General features: G+C 41.0%; 1 protein-coding gene across 5 annotated transcripts; it reads right to left on the reverse strand.

Annotated features, from left to right (window-relative positions):
- Positions 1–689: 689 nt before the first annotated feature.
- TMPO (thymopoietin) lies at positions 690–24,782 on the reverse strand. Of its 5 annotated transcripts, XM_075428336.1 has the most exons (9): positions 24,380–24,782; positions 14,028–14,154; positions 12,215–12,373; positions 10,527–10,627; positions 6,124–6,243; positions 5,925–6,020; positions 5,269–5,379; positions 3,862–3,956; positions 690–2,580 (listed from the first exon to the last, which is right to left on the reverse strand). In XM_075428336.1, exons 1-9 carry the CDS (start codon positions 24,617–24,619, stop codon positions 2,289–2,291), a joined length of 1,341 nt encoding a protein of 446 aa, XP_075284451.1. In that variant the 5' UTR covers positions 24,620–24,782; the 3' UTR covers positions 690–2,288. The 5 variants fall into 5 exon arrangements, with proteins under 5 accessions (XP_075284451.1, XP_075284453.1, XP_075284452.1 ...); XM_075428338.1 differs by lacking the exon at positions 6,124–6,243; XM_075428337.1 differs by lacking the exon at positions 5,269–5,379.
- Between the last annotated feature and the right edge of the window lie 398 nt (positions 24,783–25,180).

A 25,180-nucleotide genomic window follows, 5' to 3' on the forward strand; every position in this document is an offset into this window, starting at 1 on the left:
AATAACACGAATAGCTTTAGGAATGCTGGTAAATCCGTATTTGGAGTGGGGGAGGAAGGAAGAGAGGCAATAAAGAAGGTACTACTCTCAGGGCTCTCTCATACCATTAAATGCCTCAAGTATAAGCAGCTCATTCATTTTTTGAAGACGCATTGTCTTCCGACTACAGCTGAGCTACTTGTAGGTTATTTTGAAGACTTATGTAGAAAAGCCTTTACCTTCTGTGAAGTAACACTGAAGTTGAGAGGATTCTCCAAAACAGTGCATAAATGAAACAATGATGACATTTAATTGCATTGCAGTTCAATTTGGGGTTGGTTTGTATGTTTTTTTGTGATGTTAACAGTATCCCTAAAGGAGGTCAACTGAAAATAATTCACGTAACTAGAAAAGACAGACATATTTCATGTTAAAACACGTAGCAAAATGGGGTGAAAAATAACTCAGTGAAAAGGAAGTTCCTTAAGCACTGAAAGCAAACAAAGACTAGCTTTTCTGCCCCCATCCAAATTAAAGGCCTAACATAAACTAGAGGATTATGGCGCAAAACTATTATTATAGTGCAAGCATGATGAGTATTCCTCCCACCGAGTGTTGACATGAACTGCTCTGGTTCTTCCATCAGAAATTTAGGGGTTTTTTTAAACATGGAACTGTAGCAACACAAAATGACACCACTGATACATAAGTTATCTTGCTTTTGCTGCTTTTCAGCAACGCATTTATTTTGATAAGGAAAATCCACACACATTAAAATCATTTTTATTTTTCAGCATTTTGACACTAAAAGTGAATGTCTTATGTTACAATTTTCTACAGGATGGACACAAGTTTAGCTATTTGTATTACTCAAAAAAGCATATTAAAAAGGAAAAAAATTAATCTTAACAGAAAAAAAACACTATGGCTTTGCTACAAATTACCATGTTTGTCCCAAAGTTCACAAAGTAAAGCCTCCCCATAGCTATAGCCTACACAATAACTGTACCTACAGTAAAAAATATTGACTATTAACTAATGTTCTCAGCTTTTTATAAGTAGCACTTTAAGAATAAGTAGTATGATTTATTGCGATTTTGTACCAAGCAGTAAGACTGAACATCTGTATGTTGCAGATTTAAGCACACCAAAATGTATACATTCACTTTAAAAAACTGTTGCTTATCACTCTTCACTGGTAGTACTGAAGTCAGCTGCCTGCTCAACTAGGTTACACAATATAAAGTGTTTCCACATGCTTCCACTGAGAAAAATATTTAACTGCATGAAAGTAGTAACTCTCACCTTAGAAGATGAAACTGTAGCAGAAAATGCAGCAATGCCCTCTTCATACAAGAATAAAACTTCATATGGAATTTTCACACTTCGAGAAAACATCTCTACATGAGTATTCAAAGATAATTACATAAAGCTGTGTTGGAAAGACCTTGCTTTTTAAAAAAAGAAAAAAAGACCACTGCTAAAGTCAGAATTTAGACTACCTCAGATATGAACCTTGACCTAAAAAAGTATTTTAGTAGCAAATTATATTGATGCAATTTTTATTTTCCACACATATTACTAATAAATAAGTTCTTCTAAGACATCTCTTGCCAATTAGATTTGTATTCAGCTCCTACAACACTGTAAGCACTAAAATGAAGAGATACATTTAAATGATGTTACACTTAAACAGAGTTACTAATGTGATACTAAGACTTTTACAGAAACGCAAACAGGTTTACAGTTACATTTACTAAAAAGTTACAGTAATCTACAGAAAAGGTTGTCGTTGTACTCTCCCTACATCTAAGAGATCAAATTCAGTTACATTGCTACCGAAAAAAATGCATACAAAAATGCATTTCCCTTTATCACCTGTATTAAAATCCTCCTCTGCAACTACCTATAGAGATACAAGTACAACTTATTTTCTGTACAAAGGAACAGCTTTAAAAAACACAGCTTCACATTTTACTACATTTTTGCCCTTCTCAGCTTCCAAGTTCTTGCAAAAACAAATATACAGTTTCTCAAAAATGAATTTAAAGGATGTCCACATTAAAAAAATAAAGCCTACAAAAAGTTCAAAGGTCTAAAAAAATGTTACTCCTATGGCAAAGTGATCTCCTACTAGTCCAAAGTCCAGAAAGTTACTGATGTCCAAATATTATCTTGCTTCATTTATCCAATTTATCAGGTTCCAATCACATTATTTGTAAGAAGTCCTTGAGCCGATGAGAGGGCAGAAGAGAGTTCTCTACAATTAAAAATAGGAGATCAATCGGGTGTGCCTTTCAGAAAGATACTCACTTAGCACTGTCCCGAGAGACAATACTCATATATTTAGAGAAAGGATTTCCTTGATTAGTTTCCATAGACTGATAAACCAGAAACAAGAAGACCGAAACAACAACAAAGAGAAGAATTTTTATCCACAGGGGAACAGAGCGTTCTTTTTTTGTTGGTGGTTTCTCCGACCTGATGTCAGTTGAGGTACCATATTTTGGAGCATACTTAGAGAAAATATCCTCCATTCTGAAGTCACTGTGTTCTATAGGCCGGCTAGCAGCTCCTTTGATTGGTCTACGGCAGCTAGCACTGTAATGAAAAAAATTAAAATATTGCATATTTAAAATAGCAATCTAAGGTATACAGGAGAATTTTAGTATAATTATAGAACTAAAAATTATTTCTAGTGAATGCAGTACCTGAAATATCCGTCTCAAACTCCTAACATGTCTATCACTACTATTTTTAAAGTCAATCATCCAGTGTTCAAACACCCCTTAAAAAAACCCTCAAATGCCAATTTACTTCACCCTATCCACATGATGGATCATTAACTGGCAATAAAACTCTAGGAAGCATCTGTCTGTCTCTCTCCGCATCTTTACCGGTCACTTATGCAGCCGTACTGCACTAAACCTAAGATTGTCCGTGGCTATTAGGGTATCTACTGATGGCTAAGCCAATACACAGAGCCACAAGACAAAGCAGTAAGGGTTAAGAAACCCACGTACATTGCCAAGTCCTTGTATACAAGGAGTACACATGCATGATTTTTAATAAAAAGTTACATAGATTTAACTAGACTGATAGACCTCAAAACAAAAAAGAACAAAAGTTGAGTGGTGATCAGATACGCCACAGTGGTAGTAACTGGCACCATATATTCTCCTTCTGGTAAAACTTCATGCAATTGCAGTTTAAATTGAAGCTATAATTAACATATTGGAAACACAGGAGTTTATTTCACCTCTTAACATAAGGAAACTTTTTCCCATAATCTCTAAACAGGACAAAGTTTTGTGAATTGCTTAATTATACAGAGGGTTGCTTCAATTTTTGTTTAAATACAAAGTTGCAAAGAAAAATTTAACAGCCCTTACTAGATGCCATCCTTACTCATGCTAAGAGTAATCTTTGACTGCAACAGGACGACTACTACTACTAAAAAGGGAAAATGGGCTATTTGAAAATTCTTTTTGGCTTTCAAAAAGAAAGCCCAGATCTATGCTGGGAGATCTTTCCCAAATTTAACAGCAGGCCTAAAGCAGTTGCGTCTAGCCAAAAATCTAAATATTGTGAGCCATTACCACAGAGAAGCTCTTTCCATTTAAATTCCAGCATCCAGAAGTTCCTGTAATTCCCACTACAGTACTAACCTGTCCTACTACCTCCATTTTAAATAAAGAGGCTGTTTTGGCTAACAAAACTATGCATATAGAGAACAGAAAAGCTAGGTGGCCATCTCAACTCTCATTGAATTAGAGTGCAAAAACTGTTCCTCAGAATGTACCAGTATAATCAAAACATACTTCTCAGCTTAAATAGGTTTACAAGAACTGAGAAACAAGCCCACATAAACCTTAGAAATACCTAATTCCTGTAGGCGTTGATACTTCATAAGGGAACATTTCCTTAAGAATATCCCTTTCTACTCTTCGTTCTTCTGTATGAGTTCTCTCCAGCACCTAGGAAACAAAAACAGTTACAGGCCTAACAGACCGCAAAAGAAAAAGCTCCTGCGTAGCTATCTCAGTGACCATAACCATGTGCAATTTGTAAGAATGAATGAGTCACCCAGTGTCACACACCAAGTTTACTTCTTGGGTTTTAGAAGTTAGTTTAACCTTTGTTAGTGGCAGCCGTCTGGTCACTTTTAGTGCCTTAAAGCATTCAGTGCTCTCCTCAGTTTCCTTTAAGATAAAGAATATGTTGTATAAATACAATACACCTGCCAGCCAGTGACGTAGATGATCAAAAAAGCTTAACCATCACCTCTATCATGGCTGTGTTGAGCAGATCACAGGATTGGTTGGGGCCAACATGATTAAAAAAGCAATGATGTGGGCAATCGGTCTCTTCTTGCTGTAACAAACAATGCCACAGTACAGTAGAATACTAACTGAAAAAAACTTACGCAGTCTGAAATAGAACATCATTTTTCCCCACAACCTTCTATTCGACAACTAAGTCTACACTGCAGTCATATTATAAACAAATAAAGCAGCCCATTTCATAACTCTCAGACCCACTGGTAGAGTAGGCTTCACAAATGTTAATAGAAGTTTTACCCACAGTAACTACATGAAGCAATGAACTCCAATTAAATTCAGACAAGCATTATCTTGTAATGCAGAATTCCACAATATCACGGTACTGCACTAATACAACTACACATACTTTCACGTGCTTTAGGCAGTTCTCCAAGAGATATGATTTTGACAGCTTGAATAGGTTAATGGTAAAAGCATTATCTTTCTTGATAACTGACAGGAGTCTACAGATGCTTTTTAAATTCTGGCTTTTGGTCTAAAGTAATGCTTTTGGTAAAGTAAGGCTTTTGGTCTAAAGTAATCTATTTGATTCCCTAAACTAACGCACACTGTGGCTTTTCAGGACAGGCTGATTTACAAGATCAAAGGTAGATAACCCAGTTCTGCTGTCTTTGAGCTATTCAAAGACAAAAAAAAGAGTCTATGTTTTGTAGGACAAATACAAGGAGAAATAACACACCAAAACTCACTTCACTTAGGGGGGGAAAAAAAAAAAGCAAAGCAAAGCAGGATTTGCACACACACCCCCCCCCAAATCTGAAAGGAGAAGACAAAAATAAGTTTATATTCTCTCTTTTATGCCATGTGACAAAGCTAGTCTATTTTGACTAGTGCCCCTTGGGCAGTGACGTCCTCCACCCTTTCTGTACTAAGGGGTAGGTACATACACACAAGAATCTTGTTCACAGAGAGTAAGCAAGAGCAATCTAAGTTTTAATTTATTTACTTCAGCTGTCATCAGTGGTTTCTTTGGTGTTCTTCTGGGCATGTCTGACAGTTCACTGATTGACAGTGTAGGAGCTGCATGCTTGAAATTTCCAGGCACCCTATTGACAACCTGCCAAGATTCAAAATTGTTCAAACTCAGAATCAGCCAAAATACAAAATAAAAAGGATGAAGGGGGCATAACCAAACAACAAAACCTTTATGTGCATTGAATATATGCATGTTAGGAGTTAAGAAGGTTATGTAACAGATACTCTGAAATAAGCACAGGAAACACATTGCTTATCATTCCAAGTAGTTTCTTTTAAGCCATTTAGAAACAAAAGCTATTTAGTTCAAATGAAAAGACAAACTTAAAAGCAGATATTCTGCATGTACTTAAATAAAGAAAATATCTAAATCTTTAACGTAGTTCTTCTCAACCCTCCCCCCAAAAAGACATTAGATGGGACCTAGGTGTCTAGCTCCCATCTCACGGTGAACAGCATTAGGTACTGATACAGATACCGAACATGCAGTTTCCAAGACTACTGAAGAGTCTTGCTTTCCTTACAACAGTCTATCTATTCAAAACAGAATGGTTCTGTCAGTAAAGATATATTACAGAAGAATACCACTTGCACGATTTATAGAACATATTTACTAAGCATATTTACTAGGGTCTTGTTGCTTGCAGTCAATATAGTTTCAGCTATAGGAGTACTCTCTGTTATTACAGCATCATCTACAGGCAACTGTGCTGTAGCTTCCACCTGTTTGTTTAAAACAAATAAAAGAAAACAATTGAATAAAATAGCCACTGGGACCCTAACAGTGAGAAAAAAAGTTTGTCTATTATAAGAAGCCTCTCATCACCCTTCTCCTTGGTGTTCTTCTTGACACTCTTGTAGACTCCCTAGAAAATGCCTGCAGAGGTCCACTTTTTGAAGATCCACTTGTCCAGACAGTCTCAGTAACTCCATCTTGAGAATAGGTCTATTCAAGCATCAAACACATGATCAAATACATGAAAGCCAGCTCTCAACATTGGATGCCCACAAACAAAAGCCAGAATAGCATGCATACTCCAGAAGCAGTGTGTCTACAATCAAAAAAGTGGATCCTAATATATTCAATAATGAACAGCTAGCTAGATTAGTAGTGTTGACCACAATACTTAGAGTACATTATTGTTCAAATACAGAACTGAATAGATAACGCCCAACAGTAAAAACTGATAATCTGCTCACTGCCATAGACCAAACTAACTAATGCGACAAGTAGTTACATCAAGTCATGGACAGCAGATATGCTAGCTTTCGGGCCCATTGCATTACCTGCCTACAATGCGGGGGGGAGGCAGGGGATCTATGAGCATGAGCAGAAAGCATCACCTTTTCTCTACCTGGAGAGCGGTCTGTTCTCTCAGGCAGAGATTGAAATGGTTTAGGCACAGCCACCTACATTTCAACAGCAACTAATCTCCAGCCACAGGGGGCAGCAGAGTTGTTTTATCATTTTAAAATTTTCCATATACAGAGATAAAACTCACACAATTTGCACGTAAGAGTAGGTTTAAACTATCAAGCCTGACACAGATCTTTACAAATCTAAGTAACAACATGAATTTTTTATAGCCATTAACAAAACCACAAATCATTCCCTATGCCTTATTGCCAGTTTTATGCTCAATGAAAAAATCCTCCTCAAAACTAATTCCAGACATACACCTGGAGGGAAAGGGAGATGAGGGTCTGCTGCTTCTATATTGTATACAAGATTTTCCTTTTTATTTGGTTAAGTTTAAAAATAAAAATCGTTACTTTGTTAATGCTGTAATCTTTGCACATTAAGACCTCATGCATTTATGTATTACCAAGTTTTTGTAAGTTACACTCAGTGCTGATGGAAGTTATACAGAGTGGTGCAACTGTCAACGACAGGCCTAACAGCAGAAATTAATTCACTGGAACAGTATTAGCCCCAAAACAATGTGTTAAGAGAGCAGGCTGGAAAGTATTTACTTATTGAGAGGGGAAAAAAAAAAAAGTCTATCAATGCCCTCATCCATTCCCCACTTGCACCTTCCAAGTTACCCCAGCGAAACTAGAAGCTGAGCAGCTTTATGATTCTCAGCACAAGTTCTGCATTACAGCTGCCACACATCCAGCAGAGGGAGCGCACGTGCTTCACTTTACTCCAAAGTCACCAAAATATTTTGAAAAACAGATGATGTACATTTATGCACAGACCTCAAGTCCAAAGACTCAAATGTTTCGTATAGAATTGTACATTTCAGCTTAAGTCTCCAATATTCTTTTCAATTTAAACAGACTTCTAATGAAAGATCTCCCAACCCCTCCCTATATATTCACCAGATGCTGGTTTCTCTTCCCCATTAAGAAAAGCTTAACCTGCAACCTTCAGTCACAGCTCCCCACCTCACCTCCATACACTTTCTATTTGAGAGGTGTTCTTTAGAAGCTTAGAGAAAAACACTAATTTCAGAGTGGTTCCACTCAAACACATTCCACTCAAGAAAGCAGTAAGGCAATTCCCTCACCCTACTCATTAAGAGCTCTCCTGTCCCAGCCTGTTTATCTAGGAACTAGTTTTCTTCTAATGAACAGCTAGAATTACTTCAGTAAATTACCACCTCTCTCCTTCGATCTTCAGATGCTTCTCAGTCACGTGTTTCAAGTACCAAGACCCATCCAGACTTCAGCAGAGCATATTCAACACACAAAATTTAATAAGAAAAATTGTTGTATACAGTTAGTTATATTTACTGTCCATTGAACAGGCCTTGTCTGCTTATCTCACAAATATCTGAACTAAATAAACCCTATTAGAATGCAATACTCATGTTTTGGTACACCAACACCCTGTATATACCAGAGGAAGTTACAATGGTGCGGTACACAAGCACTAATCAGCACGTGCTTCTCTCATGTTACTCACAAGCAGTGAAGCTATAGATTATGAGTTTACATCAGCTATCACTTACCAAGTTTTTTATTTGGTGTATACCCCATGAAATTTGTATGTCAGCAGCTGCAATGCTGCATGTTTAATTTTTAAGAAGCCCAGCTATAGAGGTAGTCAAAAAAATGCAGGGAGAAGTAGGGGAACACAGCAGAATGTCACTATACAATGTCTTAAGAAGAGAGAGTAGTTCTATGTTGCTAGAACTCCTTAACATTTAAGTTGTTCAGCCTGCCTTTTTCTGTCCAGTGCCATTTACTATGAGGCCTTAGGCTCAGTTTTGAACTCTAACTCTACATTCACCTACCTCATTGGAAGTGGGCATTCAAGTTAGGGTTTTCTTCCAACTTTTCCAGTTCACTATGAGGAGGCAATTAAGCACAAATAGCTGAGCTCAAATTCATCTATCTAGCCGCCCTGCACTGCTGATTGATAAGACTCAAAAGCCTGCTCAGCCTCCCTACTCAATTTCTTTTGCACCAGCCTGCTGAAAGACTATCTACTTGCACTCTTAAGAGAGCAGCAACATCCATCCATGCCAAATGACAGTCTTTTCAGCTATGTACACCTGGGCTAAGACTAGTGCTGCACAGGACCCAGAAGTGACAAGTCTGCTGACACCACACTACCAACCGATTCAGCCCCACCACTCTTCAGAGCCTCAGAGCCTTTGAGCCAATGCCGCACAGTGCATGACAGTTGCATATAATTCTGCGGAATGAGTATGGTCACTTGACACACTGGCTGCAAACTTAAGATCCAATTTCACAGGAAGAGGGAAAGAAAAAAAGATAACATCTTCCCACTCTTCCATTGTCATTCTCAGCAAAATATATGACTACACACATTTACTAGCCAAAAACACCGAGTTGTACTTTGGTACAAGCAGCTGTAATTTTTGTTGGTGGGGTTTTTTGTTGGTTTGGGTTTGGTTTTTTTCTTCCCTCTAAACACAGCAGTCAGGAGTTGAAAGGTAATAGGTTTGAAAAGCTAGAGACTTAGAGTTCCTGAAAAATATGGCATGATTTTGAAATTAGATCATTTTTTGATTAATCAATATTCCTTTGATTAACTACTGGTAATTAAAATATACAAGTCGCAAAATATTGCATATATATTGCACATGAAAAAGACTGCAAGACAGAACACAATAAATGACCTAATGTTATTACAGTGAAATTGGATGACGAAAAATTCAGTAAGGACTCTTCACTTGATAATGCCACAAAAATACATCACTGTATGACTTTCCTTTTATTCTGTAAGTGGGTTCTTGACGACTAGGAAGCTTTGTTTGTTGATAGCTGAATTAACCATCTCTATTGTATTGAAGCTGGCAGGGATTTCTGGGTGAACAATAATTTAGAAAAAAGTAATCCTTAAAATACAAGAACCTCAAGATTCAGATTCCCATTATAAAGACCATCATAAGCAGAAGTTGCCTGAATAAATACAGGAATATTTTGTGTGTTGAACTATGTGTGTGTTTTGATTTGTAGAAGTGAAATCTGTTCAGCTTGTACCCTAAAAATCCAATTAAAAATAAGCAGAACTAGTTATGGATCTCCATAACTGTGTTTTATTACTCAAGCCACATGGCAGTGTGTTACTTGCTTTAAGAGACAATACACATCAAAAGTATGTTCATACACACACACTGTCTAAATAGGAATTATCTGGCATTTACCACACTATGAAGTAGTGAGAAAAGTCACTGATCTGCTAAAATACATCAAGCTATTAAAAGGTCAGATTTTGAGTCACTGAATGTTTTCTATACAAGTCCTTTACTGTAGCACAACTCCACTACCTATTGCTCAGATGAATAACACTGTAAAGATCCTAAGTAACATAAGCTGGAAAACAGGGTATTTAGCGACACTGTCACATCACAAGGATACATCAGCCACCAACTACTGAATCCAGTACTTAGCCAGCAGTTTGAAAACCTGAGGATGACAGCAGCCCATCTAACTTAAGAACCTGCCAGGTTTCCAAAACTAAACATGTTACAGTTGCCTATTATTTTTCTCTAAGAGATGCTACAGCAGCTGGCAAGTCAGACAAACAGCTTTTAGGAGACCATAATTTTGAATGTTATCAGACAGGTTAAAAACAGCACCTACAGTTAATTCACAAGATTTTCATGCTGTATTAGAACAGGCTTTCTGAAAGAGCTTGTAAAAAACATCAGAGCCCTCTTAGTCAAATGTGATGTTAAAAGTAACAAGGTATTTAGTGAGCACATCATCTGCAGTTAGTTGCCCTTCCAGATGCCACTAAATGAAACATACCTGGTTGTGTTCAACAACTCTTCTTTGTTTGAGTGCTACTGGAGTCTTCGTCCTGGCTTTCAATGGTTCTCTCTTCTCAAGCCTCAGCTCAGTCTTCGGATCTGTAATCAGTTTTAAGGTAACTAAGTTTCTATAATACTAATGTTTGTTATACTAGATTAAACCAATTGTATTTTAATAAAAACCCATTTTAAGAGGTGACATAACTCTGTTATGAGTTACCATTTCTTTCAAAAGTTGAGAGATACAGGTAAGTTTCTCCACTGAATGCAGAAGAACACAGACTTTTGAAGAGTAACCTTAAAAATAATTTTAAAACACTGATCCAAGTATTCCAGTTTTGTCTTAAAAATCCTACATTTCAGATAAGCTTTGACCTACCCAGCAGTTCCATTCAGAAACTGGTATTAAGTTGTAATTACTTTACCTAAAGTAACATTATACTATTGATTGCAGGAAGGGTATTGAAGCTTTTCAACATTGGTTAGACCATTTAGTTTCTTTTAAAATAGGTCATTTTATATAAAATTTCTTTTTGATGTGGAAGTATGAATCATTAGCAGTCACCTTACCAGTAGGGGCATGTATTACTTCCACCCCCTTTCCAAAATTCTAATAGTATTACACCAACATATTCAGAGTTTACTTATATCCCTTATCTTTTTAAGCATTAATGTATAGAAACGTTAATTTTTTTTTGGCAGGGGGAGGCATTTTGTTCCCCCCCCCCATGCTTGAACAGTTTGGTAAATGAAGAAGCATATGTAAGTACAAGGAGATAGCTGTCAGTTGTGACTGGGCTCTTGGCTGTCCTAATAATAAGTAAGTCCCTAATATGCCTTCCCTCCCTGAAAGTAAGTGATTAAAGTTCAAAAACAAGCCCAAATATGCAAGGGAGATCCATCGAGTTCCTAGTTCTATATCACTGCTTTCTGTCCTATCTCCATGGAAGTTCTTATAGCAAAACAAACAAAAAACCAAACCACCACACTCAGACCCCCCAAAAAACCTATCCACCCCCAAAACCAAACCACATAAAATAAGCATCTGTTAACATTCCATCCAAGACACTCATTAAAGTATGCACTATTTTTACTTGTTGTAAGTTGTATGATGGTGTGTTTTAGGTTCCACTTCCCTCACCACTATACTTTTTTGATATAAACTTGATATTAAAACTGTAAAACCCACACCCAAGACCAAATAATCAACCTACCCCAAACTAAATCCAGAAGGAACAGAGCATAAAAGAAACTGAGTCATATAGGAGAGACATTAAACAACATTTTAAACGTACAGAAGTTTAATAAAGAAACATTCATACACTATCCCATAGTAAAGATAACTACTGTGAGCACCGCAAGACAAAATTCCCTTGCACTTAAAGATGAAGTGCAAAGAACACTGGAACACTTAATACAGAGCTCTCCTATCAGATTCAATGGCTCCAATCTGAGGAAAATGGACAAAAGGGAATAATTTAGTAGCAAAAACTTTCATTTCTCAGAACAGACACTTGGATCACTGTGCTATTACTGCATGATCAAGTACTACTCACATGGTCTACAGCAGTATCTTAAAGCCTCACCTAACAGCAAGATCATGCCCTCTTTAAGTATTTGTTCTACTGCAAGTACTGCTGATGTATAATTTGAATAGATCACATGCAAGTTTCACTTAAGTCTTACCTTCTTCATTGTCACTGTACTGGTCAGAATCATTATTTCCATTCTGTCTGGTGTTCTCAGCAGTTGAAGAAAGAGCTGGGAGAGGCACAGGTGCCTTCGGTTCCAGACCTTGCTCCATCAATTTCAATAGTTTTTTCTCATAAAGTTTCCTAGTAGTAGCTACAACAAGGAAGGATACATGCTAAAGACACAGTCTTCATCTTTCCCAATTTGATTGCTAGAACTCAGCTGTTATGTATTCCTTGGGAATCTCTGAACATATGTTTTTGGTTTTTAATCTGTCTGTCTGGCCCAAAGCATATACATCTAGATATATAACTCCACCTCTAAGGCTTCTAACTCTTTGGTTGAAAAGAATTCTTAAGGTAAACCTGTCAGTACACTGAAAGTTACAAGCATTCATCTACGGAAAGGGAACTTACCTGCTTGTAAGTCATCTTGTTTCATATGCAATACACAAGTTGTTACACCCTCACAAAAAACTTAGTAAGCTTGATATTCCAGGGTGACAGTCTCCATGCAGATTCCACTATCCTCCTCTTAATCCCTTTACCCTGGAATTAATGCCTCTTACCCCTTAGCTTAACCTTTGTATTGTTGGCAAATTCAGTCCAGAAAGCATCAGAGGTGGTGCAAGTATGCAGCAACAACAGAACTTCCTGTTTGCTGCATATAGCCATCAGGCTGGCTCACCTGATCCAAGAGGACAGCTGTTTAAAACTAAAAGGTATCAAGTCAAGTCCAGAACATCCATGTCAGGACTGTGCTGGCAAAAATCTGCAGAGGTGACTGGTGCCTGAGCTGTTAGCTGCAGTAGTTTACCCTTCGAAGGCTTCAGATCAGAGGACACCACCCTTAAAAAGAGGTGGCAGACTCTCACAAGAAACAGAATCCATACACTGTAAGAACTAAGGCTTTCACTTAGACCAAATTTGAACATCTTTCCAGTGGAATGCATAGGTACTTTAATTTTTCAGAAGGCTTGAGAGCTATCCAAGAGGAATAGATTGAACGGGAAGGCATACAGAAACAGCTAACAAAGTATTATGCACAAGACTTTGAACAGACACAGGACTCCAGGCTCCATCACTGATACTTCCATCCACCAAGGACTTCAGGAACATTCCACAGAAGGTTCACCACGCTACAGGCAACCATCTTTTTTTGAAAAGTTGTGAAATCAAAGTCCCTTGCCATTAGGCTAGTAGACAGTCTGAAAGGCAAGGGGCTTTGATCCCACATCACAGATGAGTGCCCAGGGCAGGAGATTAAGCTGGGGTAAGGACTTCTCCCAGTGTAGGTTAGCATGCAGGATAGAATGCTAGGTTCAAGTGGCCAGAAAAAAAAAATAGCAAAGGAAAGCATTATTGCACAATGCAGTGAGTAAGAAATGCTCTAGGGAAGGGGAGGTTCCATGTTCTCATTCTGCTCTCAATGCTATTAGGTTATTATGTAAGGCGTATTTTCTATTTAAGGAGGCCCTAGAACTCAACCTCTGTATCAGCAGACCTAATTACCCCAGCGCTGAACTTTAACTAATAGTTACACAGTTTCAGAACAGAAGTTGGAACATCTCCAGTTGGCCTAGAACACAAGAGGAACAAACTGTGGACTTGCCTACACTGTAATGTCTTCTCAACTCTTCTCAAAGTAAATAGTTCAATGAAAACATCTGAAGTGGGAAGTAGGATTACAATAGTATTGGTGCTAAACTTAATAAGCAACTGTATCAGAGAAGCTTAGAGTACTCAGAACTGAGTTTTAGTGAGAAATACATTGAACAGATGAATATTTTCTACTTCAGTTGACCTACCTACAATTGGGCCAGGATTTAGTCCATACTTCACAAGCTGCTCTTGAAGATCTTCATTAGTCATCTCTGTTATATCTAGGTCATCCTTCTCCTCTGGCCTGGGTTTGTCAGTTTTCTTCGTGGCTTTCTGCAAGTGTGCAAGGAAGAAACAGAGTGTTTCCAGTTAATACAGAACCTATCTTCTTCTAAATGAACAAGAAGATGTAAGAGTCCTAAACATACAAAACCAGAAAAAGTAATTATACTCTCCACCACCACTAAAGCCTACATAAAACTTCAAACATTTACACCTACTAAACAAACATACACAAGTTTCCTACTTAGATAAGGAAATACCCTTTACAAGCCTCCCCTATAGTTAAAAAAAAAAAACTTACTCATTCTGATCCTGTATTTTAATTTGAAGTTCAAGTATACAACAGGAAAGGATTTCTTTCCTGTGACTGGAGAGGCAAACTTTTAGCTGTTTCACCATCACTACACTAAGCTACAAATACTTATGTTCCATTGGCATTTCTTCGCATTATTCTTCCACCCAGTAGGTCAACACTTCTTCCTCTAATGATATACAACAAGTTCTTCAGTAGCCATATCCTTTCAACCAAGTTACCAAAATCCCCATTCCCACTTATTGTGGTGATCTCTGTAAGATTACACGATGTTATAAAGTGAGTGCAGGAAAGAAACCCAGAAACACCCTCAAATTTTCAAAATCCTGCCTGTCTGCTTGGGCCTCTGCTACCGTAGCTCTAACAAATCCTAAAACCAACTCTGGCAACACTACTCGAACAATTGGCAACACACCACCACCACATACAGATGGTTATCAAAATAATCTGCCAGGATGCTACTCTTAAATTAGCAGTTTCCACTATATCCAAACAGAGTGATCATAACATTTGTTCTGCTTGGGAAGCCTTTGTTACTACAATAGACATTGTAAGCTCCAAGATCTGCAAGCGAGTGAGAAGGTAAGACAGAAAAAATATGCTTAAGATCTCCGTTCTTTCAACTAAGAAAGATCTCGATATTGCTTTGAAGCAAGTTGTATTTGTTCTCAGAGTTGTAGGACACAAACAGATAAAACATCTACACTTTGCATTTTTCTCAACTTGGTCGATATGTAATAACACTCAGTCACAATAAACAGGGTTTTTTGTCTTGTTACATTTAGTAAGATAGCACTAAAAGACTGTAAGAAGACTGACATGAATCAACAGTATCTAGATAGCCATTAACAACAGTTCAATATTGGTTTGCATGCAAGCGTGGTCTTGCCTCAAGTGTCTTGATATTTTAAAGCTAAACAAGGACTGTACAAGGATTTCCCAAATATAACTGACTGCTTATTTAAATTAGATTTTCCTCTAACTCATGAATTGTGAAAATCCCAGTGTGATGAACTTAAAATCAGCTGCTGAAAAGCAAGAGAATCTCCATGAGCTATTTCTTTGTTCTAAGAAATAGACTCCAAGCAGCCTGAAGAAAGAATAGGGTCACTAGAATGGCAGATTTGACTAATGACAGATTTACAACTTACTTTATCTATCATTCTACTCCTTTATCACATAAAATCTAACTAGTTTTTGAAACAACTGAGTCTACTTATGAAGTACACAAAAACCAACCAACCTGCAGCTATAGGAGATCTGTGTTTCCTTTTCAATGTGTTGGTCATAATGCTATTTTAAGTTAAGTATCATATTTACAAGAATTTCAAATTCAGTACATTTTTTTCTGGACTACTGAACTGTCCAAACAGTGGAAAACAGTTCCAAAACAAATGCTGTGTTTTCTTGTTGGGATCTGTTTAGACTATTGACAGCTCTGGTGTTTGCACACATCACCAAGAAAATTAAGATGCTGCTTCCATATTTCAGAAGAAAACAACCACCATGGTGCAAGAAATGAACATTCCAATGGCACTTCAAAGAAACTGGATACCTAATTTATCTCTGCCTTTGTACCACCGAGAGGGCACAGAAGAGGCCACAGAAGAGACTATAACAATATACAGTCTGTGTTCTAGCAGAAGTTTTACAGAAATCGTAACTACCAGAAATCTAACTAACTAATGAGTAGTACGGTCCTCTAACACAACTAAGCTCACATATCTTATAGTATCTTTGTGGGTTTTTTCCTTCCAAGTACCATTTAATTTTTTTCTGCAGTATCACCACACATTGAGACCATCAGAACAGTCAGTTTCAGCAGAGAAAAAGGGCAAGGAGGGAATGAAAAGCTGAAGGTAACCTGTGTTCTTCAATAACACGGACAGATGCATTCCCTTGTGTTCTGTTAGGTCTTCAACTTTTGAATACCTATTCTCCTTAAAGCAGAAGCAAATTACTTCACTTGTGCAAGTAGAAAGCTGCCATTTAACCACTCATTGAACCACAAGATCAGTCCTTAGAAGCATAAGGCAGAAGAACTTCTCTCATAACTGGGCTGTAGTATGACACCATTAAACTCAGGAATAACATTAGCTTTAATTACCACTACTATTATAGTATAAAGCACCACTACACTTTCTGTGCATCATCACAACTTATCCATGGGACTACCCAGCGAGACAGATAAAAAAACCTAGATTTAAAATTTATCGTTGCAAATTAAAACTAAACAAACAAACAAAAAAACAACCCACACAGCCACATTTTCCTGATCTGGCGACCATTAGTAAAACTAAAGTAGTCTTACTGCGGTGCAGAGGTGAAGTGCCTAAAATGAAATTGTGGCAAACACCAGGATTTGCTGAAGTAAGGTGGTACAGCTGACCACTTGGTACATAATGTAAATATTCTTGCAACACTATACCCAGACCAATAAATCCTTATCTGAATATCTTCTAATTCCCTCCAGAGCTAGCAGCATTAAAAAAACATTTCTAGTAAATGTGATTTTCTAGAAAACAGAAGATGGAAGGAGATTTGCGTATTTCACTTGAGAGATTTGTTCACACCAAAGAGATCGCAATTTGGCAGTGGTATCTGTTAGGCTCAGTTTCAGATTAACTAGGACCTGACCCTTCAAACAAGTACTGAATTGAACTGTAAGCATGGGGCTCCCACACAGCATTCTCAGTTGTAGGGCCATAGGAAAACAAGAGCATAAGAGAAGTTCATCTTCTCAGCATGTCATGTCTCCACAGCTAAAAGCTTTAACCTTCTTTCACTAATAAGAGGAGCAGAAAACAAAAACTCTGAGAATTCAGACTTGGAAGCTCTCTGTTACATCATCTTTGGCATTCCTGCTGAATAGAAATTCAACAGCCACAGATCAGTTTATCAGACAAACTTCACAGTTACCTTTAATAGTTCTAGCACTACTCGACAAAACACAAGCATAAGTAACATCTTGAAGTACCCATTAAATAATATAACAGACAACTATTGGGCATCACCAAATGAAGCATTTTCAAATCCCAAGTTAAATGGCACCTACATTAGGATATTCAAGGACTTTAATCCCAAACAGGTGCAGCTTCATCACTAGAAGCAGAAAAGCTCAGGGCCGCTTTACTATTTCTCTGAATGAGGTTAAAACAGGCTAAGAAAGCCCAAATCATGCCAACAAAATGCTCTTTAATTCTCCAGTTTGTCCAGTGTCCTCTCTAGTAACAAATAACCGTGTTTCTCTTCAGGGAAGGGAAGATAAGGAAGCACACATGCCAAGTCTCAATAATCGACTTACACTGTGAAATACAGACGTCTATTCCCCTTCCACTTTTTATTCTATCACACACAAACATATCCTACAGTGAAAGTTGTTTTTTTTTTTTTTGAAAACCAAGTTCTACCAAACTTTTTAACCTCCAATGCCTTGAGACAATATTTACCAAAAGCTACAGGACAGACAAAATAAACAATGGAAAGGAAATTATGCAGCAGTAATTCAGAGATACTGATACACTCAACTTTAAGAATTCTCTACCTTTTAACCTTAGTAAGTGCCAGATTTATAACCTAGAACTGTTCTTGTATGTAGGCTTGAAAATTCTAAGATTAGGGACTACTTAACCCTTCCACACCTCCTTCCTCCCAGACACTAAATACCATGTTACTCAGTGAAGGGAACGTACCACTATGAAAACAGATGAATGCTGCATAATGAAGAGTTGTTTTTGAGAACCTAAGTGAAAGAGTAAAAACTGACAACAAAAAACAAACCGAGACACCAACCGAACAGACGGTCTCATGGCTCAATCAACTGAATGCTGACCTGGAGGCCTGGCTTGTATACGTGTCCCTTACTGAACAACTGACCTGCACTGCTAGACAAAAATTACTTCAACAGGATTATTCATTTAAATACAACCACTGTCACTACATCAGCACTCTAAGAAGCATGTGTCCCTAGTTCATAAGTCTAGAACTGCAGAAAGTCTGAGGATCCAGAACAGCATGGCAGGACTTCCCACTGTAGCGGAAATTTGACTCAGTCACCTCACCCTGGCTGCCCACAGCTGTCACTCACACAGCAGATGAGTGCCATTTAAAAGGCCACAAAGGCATGAATTTGTATTCTGGGTCAAATTTATACAGCACTTCATACTTAAGAGATACAGCCACACAGGGAATACTGAATAGATTCTCTTCCTTCAGCAGGCAGCACATATGCTTTACATTCTCTCAACTAACCGAGCATGTAGTTTCACCTTCCACACTCCTAATCTTAGTAAACTACCAATTTTACTATTACCTTCTCTTTTCCAATAGGGAATAGGTTGAAGCCATACAGTTACCTCAGCTACAGATATTATCACTGCCACACCATTCTGACCATAAAGAGCTGAAGCTAGCTCTTAATTTACTTGGCTACTTGTTTAAAACAATACAAAAAAACCACCAACACTTTTACCTGATAGGTCTGTTCCATAAACTTTCAAACAGGCCTTTCAGGTCCAGATGCTCTCATCATACCTTCCTCAACAGAACTGAGGAGGAGACATCCGACTGATCTGTTTCAAATCACTATTTTAAAGCTCAAAAACATCACTCTGTTTTACAAGAAATTCTTCCAGGACATGAAATTCACCAACAAGCTAAGTCATAAAAACCACACATCCCAAGCTCTGAACAGCTCCTGTTTGGCAACAGTGTCAAGATGATATTTTTGGTATGTGCTTTAAGACAATGCTCCTTAGTTTTCCTTTGAGCTATCTGTCTTGATATTCCGCTCATAACTAATCAGGAATAGGAGCATCTAGATGCAAGGAGGGGGGGGGCGCTGTGGCTGTGTGTCCCCGCAGTAAAAAGGTGTCTCACATAGCAGCCACTGTCCTCACGTACCACTGTGCTAAATAGGCTTGGGGAAAAAAAAATGCTGGAAAACATTAGTAGAGCTGGGGAAGCTGACTCTTCCAGACAGCATTATCAGACTGAGGCCCAAACAAGCACGATTTTAAAAGCTTTTGCTTTCTTGGTAAGATTACAAAGCCAAAGTGAGCCCTACTCCATTACCCTGAAAAAAAACAAACCCCCCAAAAAACCCAAAAAAACCCCACAACACCCAAGAAGTGGCCATGTTTAAAACAAGATTTTCAAATATTTCACATGAAAGCTCTTAAAAAAATATTTGGGCTAACATAATCCCATGCATCAGTACAGGCTTGGGGCAGACCTGCTGGAGAGCAGCTCTGCGGAGAGGGACCTGGGTGTCCTAGTGGACGACAGGTTAACCATGAGCCAGCAGTGTGCCCTGGCTGCCAAGAAGGCCAATGGCATTCTGGGGTGCATCAAGAGGAGTGTGGCCAGCAGGTCGAGGGAGGTTCTCCTTCCCCTCTACACTGCCCCAGTGAGGCCTCATCTGGAGTACTCTGTCCAGTTCTGGGCTCCCCAGTTCAAGAAAGATGAAGAGCTACTGGAGAGAGTCCAGCGGAGGGCTACGAGGATGATGAGGGGACTGGAGCATCTCTCCTACGAGGAGAGGTTGAGGGAACTGGGCTTGTTCAGCCTGAAGAAGAGAAGGCTGCGAGGCGACCTAATAAATGCTTACAAATATCTGAAGGGTGGATGTCAGGAGGATGGGGCCAAGCTCTTTTCAGTGGTGTCCAGCGACAGGACAAGGGGCAATGGGCACAAACTGAGGCACAGGAAGTTCCGTCTGAACAAGAGGGAGAATTTCTTCACTCTGAGGGTGACGGAGCACTGGAACAGGCTGCCCAGGGAGGTTGTGGAGTCTCCTTCTCTGGAGATATTCAAGACCCACCTGGACAAGGTCCTCTACAACCTACTGTAGGTGATCCTGCTTTGGCAGGAGGGTTGGACTAGATGACCCACAGAGGTCCCTTCCAACCCCTACCATTCTGTGATTTAATCTTACTTTGATATAGTGAATTTTATGTATGTGACAGCATTTGAAGTCATATTCTACAAAGGAGACTGCACTTGGGGGGGGGGGGTGCTGCATCACATTACAAAGCATAAACACACTGTTTGAGTTTCACCAAGGGCAAGTAAGATCTGGCTACATTGAAATAGTTTAATTTTTAAATTTAGGTGCCAAAAAAAATGCCGACTGCCTAAAGAATTTGCTGTTCCAAGACACGATCATGATGGTTTCAGGGCGTGAAAACAATGCAGTCAGAACAAAACCCCTATAAGTTTTGATCTGCTTATACATGCATGTTAATTGTCTGTATGTTCACTACCATATCAGAATAATAATAAAATAATGGTCAAAAATAAACCCACATGGATATAAACAAAACAGCAGCAGCACCACTATAGATGCATGACACTTGTCTCACAAAACATCACTGGCATATTAAGGTTTTTATTTGTTCTGAGAGAGGTATTGGTTGGATGTAGTATTAATAGAGTTGTGCTGAAAGACCAATGGATTTAAAAGACACAATCTGTAGCAAAATTAAGACTACGGGGCTTTGTCTCATTGCTGCACAACTTCTATTGACAGAAAATGTGCAAATGCATTATCAAATGCACAGGATTTAGAAAAAAGAGCACCAGAGTGGCAGTGTAGACCGTTTAAAATTACTAACGACTACAGCAATGTCAAAGCATTAACTGTCAGTACCAAGAGACCTGGTTTAGCTTCACTGCCTGTTCAGCGACTGCAACACGGAACTTCAGAGCACTCCTCCGAGCCCTTGTAAGAAACGCGCTGCTCTCCCCCGCTTCAGCGCCCGCGGGTCAGCTGGCAGATCGAGCAGGGTACGAATCCAAACCAAGCCGGAGCGCCTGCTCCTTCCCCTCAAGCCGAGCCCCCCGGCCCGGCCCTCCGCCCACCTCCGCCCGGGCACCGGCGGTGCCGCGCGGGGAGGAAGGTTCGGCCGCCGGCGGATCCGGCAAGTGGCTCGGGCCAGCCCGGTGTCCCGACGGCAGCCAGCCTGTCACCCGAAAAGCCCCGCCAAACGCCGCACCGTGCGCGCCTCCGACAGGCCGTGCCCTTGTGACCTGACCCGGCCCCTCTCCAGCGCCTCGCTCGCTCGGGGCACCCGGGCCTCGGCCGGCGGGCGCACGCAGCTGTTCCGCGGGTGGGGCGGCTGAAACCGCACACGGTTAAGGAGGAGGGGATTACTTCTTTCGCTTCTGCTGCCCTTCTCTATCCAAAAGTACCCATTTCTTTGCTCCAAGAGCGATTCCGCCCCTTTTCCATCACTCCCTCTATGCATCTGGCATTCACCCACCCTCCCCAGCAGTGGGAGTGACTCTTCATTCCCCCAAAAAAAGTGTTTTTTTCTTTAAAAGGATTATATAATATTAAGCTATATCCAAAGAAATACCAAAAAATAAGGAATAGCAGAAGGCACAATGGGACGGAACTCTCACAAACGCAAACATACGTAAGTGCTCTTTCAGATGTCTCTACAAGTTACTGCTAGCCTTGGCTGAGTCAGCCAGCCTGAAGAGACTTCTTGCAATTTTCAAGTTACACAGTATTCAAATTTTGTGTGCAACCCAGGAAACATGGAATAGAGCAGTCAAAATTCTTTAATCCCACAGACAGTACCTTTGTAATACAGTCTAATATTTTGGTGTTCTAGAAACATTTAGTTGATTGCTTAAGTTTGAAACAGCTGGTTTACATCCCCCCCCAACATACACAAACCAATACTACAATTTCTAAGACCTGTAATATACATAAAAACGGAACTAATAAAGCACTGCAATTTTGTTACTCGGCTCTCAGCCTAGTAACAGAAGAGAGACATGTTACTATACCAGGACATGTTGTAAAGTACTTGTATTTCCTTATGCACCCATGCAAATTGTTTTCCAGCCCTCTTAAATATACACATAAAAGCAATATCTAAGATAAAACAATGAAGTTACACAAAGGAGTGAAACACAGAGGATGCTGAATCCACTTTTGTTTCCGGAGCCTACAAAGTGACTTACAGGAAATATGGGACTGCTTTATTTTATTCCTCCTTTCTGTAACGCCTTGCTGTCCCAGCTTCCTCCCTTCACCCCTATTTCTAGTTTCTTCACTTCCAGAACTCTGAATGCTTTCCCTCCTGCTCGCTCTTAACCTCAGCAAGATATTTCGCTTTGTTTCCAAACCAGAATCCCAATCCCCTGGATGTCAGACTTTCTTCACTCCGCCTCTCCCTTCCAACTGTTTTGGGGGCAAGCCACGCTGCAGACTGTTGATTACTCTCTTGGATTTGGGCTGACTGGAAAAGCACCCTTATGCCAGAATGCATTCACAGGGACAACAGCTACTCAAGCGACAAGCAGTTTCAGAACTACCTAAGCTGTACTAAGCAGACAAGAAGCACATATAAACAGAGCTTATCTTTTTTTTGGGGGGGGGGGGGCGGGGGGGGCACGCGCAGGGGAGCATGACAGACCCAAATCCAAGTAACTATCACTAGAATATTTGCTGAAGTTTTGGAAGTTATGATGATACACTGCTCTGATATTAACACAAGGCTAACAAACAGCACAGAGCCTTCCAGACATTGTTAACAAAAGTGTAGGAGTACCACCCATTCTGTAAACATCAAAAAAAGTCACCTATGATTGTTTAAGCTTAAGCACTGGTGAAGGAACAGGAAGAATCAGATCTAGGAATTTCAGCAGTCAGGAGACTTTCCTTCTACAAACCTGAAACACGCCAGATTCAAGTTCATCCTATTTTACTCAAAAGAACTTTTCAAATACTACAGGCAGACAACTAAGTCAGAGCAGCATCTAGTTCACTGTAAAGTTTCTCCAGTGAGTGTCAGTTAAGTATTTGAATTAGAAGACTTTACAAAGAGGTAAATACTTTGGTTAGAAATCTCTTCCCCTTTTAGTTGCAGTTTTCAGTTTCTTAATTCAAGAACTGCTTGCTGGGGTTTTTTTTTGTTTGTTTGTTTGTTTTTTTAAGATTACAGTATCAGAGACCTGCAAAGGAGTCCGTTTCTCTGCACCCTCTTTACAAACGAGCTTTGGAAGATTGTATTTCAGATACTATCATTAAATACTTGTAATATCATACCCATTACAACTCCAGTGCCTGGTGATCATTACACAAGCCTTCATGTGAGACCAAACAGCTTAGAATTACGAGAAGACTGCTTTCTCAAATGCATACAAGTTTACAGACCACTTCTTAAAAATTAAAAAGGAAATCACGTTTTCCAAAAGGGAAAATTTCCACGAGGCATCAGCTTGCCCCCCCCCCCTTTTCCTTACATAATAAAATAAAAGTATGTCTAAGAAAGCAAGTAGCAGAGGACCAACTGAACACACAGCAGTGGCAGTTTGCTACAAAACATATGCTTAGAGGTATGAGACAGCTACATTGAGCAGACCCCCTTTACACTGAACAGTCCACTTCATTAACCAAAGCAAACAAGCTGTTCCTCCACAGCTTCATCCTTTCCTCTGGAGGTATTTACGCAGAGTAGCGTTGCTCCAGTACAACCGAGACAGCTGATATCAGGGCAGGAGGCTTCTGTCCAAAGTTAAGATGCAGCCCCCGCGAACGGTTTCTCTCGCTTTACTCCTCCAGCACCCGAGTATTCTAGCTACGAGACTCCCGGTTAAAGTAAAGGATTCCCGCTCTACAGTCGGGGCCGGGCGGTTCTCACGCTCCACGCGCGATCGCGCTGCCCCCGCCCGGCTGCGGGGCCCCCGCCCGGCGCGTCCCGCCCCGCAGCCACCGCTGCGAAGCGCACAGGCGGGACGCGGGCCGGAGGGTCCCGGTTCGACCCCCGGGGCGGGGCGGCCGCCGGGCACGATCGCGCCCTCAGCCGAGCCGGGCCGCGCCTCAGGCAAGGCGAGGCGGAGCCGTGCCCGGCCCCACGCCGGAGGGCGGGCGGACCCATTCGGGTGGGAAAGCGGGCCCGAAGCCGCCGGGAAGCCGAGGGAGCGCGGGAGAGGGGCGGCGGCACTCACCCGCCCGGCGGCAGCGCCGCGGCTCCTGGCGCCGAGAGGCGTGGGCTCCCGCTCCTCGTCGCTGGAGAAGTCGGGCTGCGCGGCAGCGGGCGGGTTGCGGGCGGTGAGGTGCTGCAGGTAGAGCTGCACGTACACGTCCTTGCGCTGCTCGCCGCCCGGCAGGCTCACATTGTTAGCGATCAGCTCGCTCTTCAGCTTCTCCTTGGTCAGCACCGACGGATCCGCCAGGAACTCGGGCATCGCCGCCGGCCGCCGCCGCCGCCCTCTCGGGAGAGGCACCAACAAAGCGCGAGGAGAGGGGGCGGGGGGGCAGGAGGAGGAGAAGAAGGAGGAGAAGGAGGACTCGCCTGCCCCGCTTCAGGGACCCAGCTCCACAGCGGGCGGGCGCGCACACCGAGCGCTACTCCCAGCCAGCAATAAAGCGCGCCCCGATTGGCGGAGAGGAGAACGAAGCGGCCCCACTATTGGCTACCGGGCGGAAAACGGGAGAGGCGCGCGGGCCCCACTGGCGTTAGTGCTTTGCGCGAGGGCTGGTAACGCAGTTTAAATTCGGCTCAGGCGGGAGAGGCGCGGGGGGCGGTGCTCGAGCGCGGCGGGGGTGGGCGCGCGGGCGGGCCCCTCGCCACAGCACGGCACCCCGCACCGCCCGGGGCCTCCCTCTCCTTCCCCCCTCGCTCTCTGGCGAGGAGGCGCGGCGGGCGGTTTCCCCCCGCCGGGGCGGCGGTGACCTGCTGCGACCCCCGTGACCTGCTGCAGCGGCTGCCGCCAGCCCTGTCCCCGCCCGGCGCGGGCTTCGCCGCT

The sequence above is a fragment of the Opisthocomus hoazin genome, chromosome 8, assembly GCF_030867145.1.
Source record: "Opisthocomus hoazin isolate bOpiHoa1 chromosome 8, bOpiHoa1.hap1, whole genome shotgun sequence".
NCBI classification, from domain to species: Eukaryota; Metazoa; Chordata; class Aves; order Opisthocomiformes; family Opisthocomidae; genus Opisthocomus; species Opisthocomus hoazin.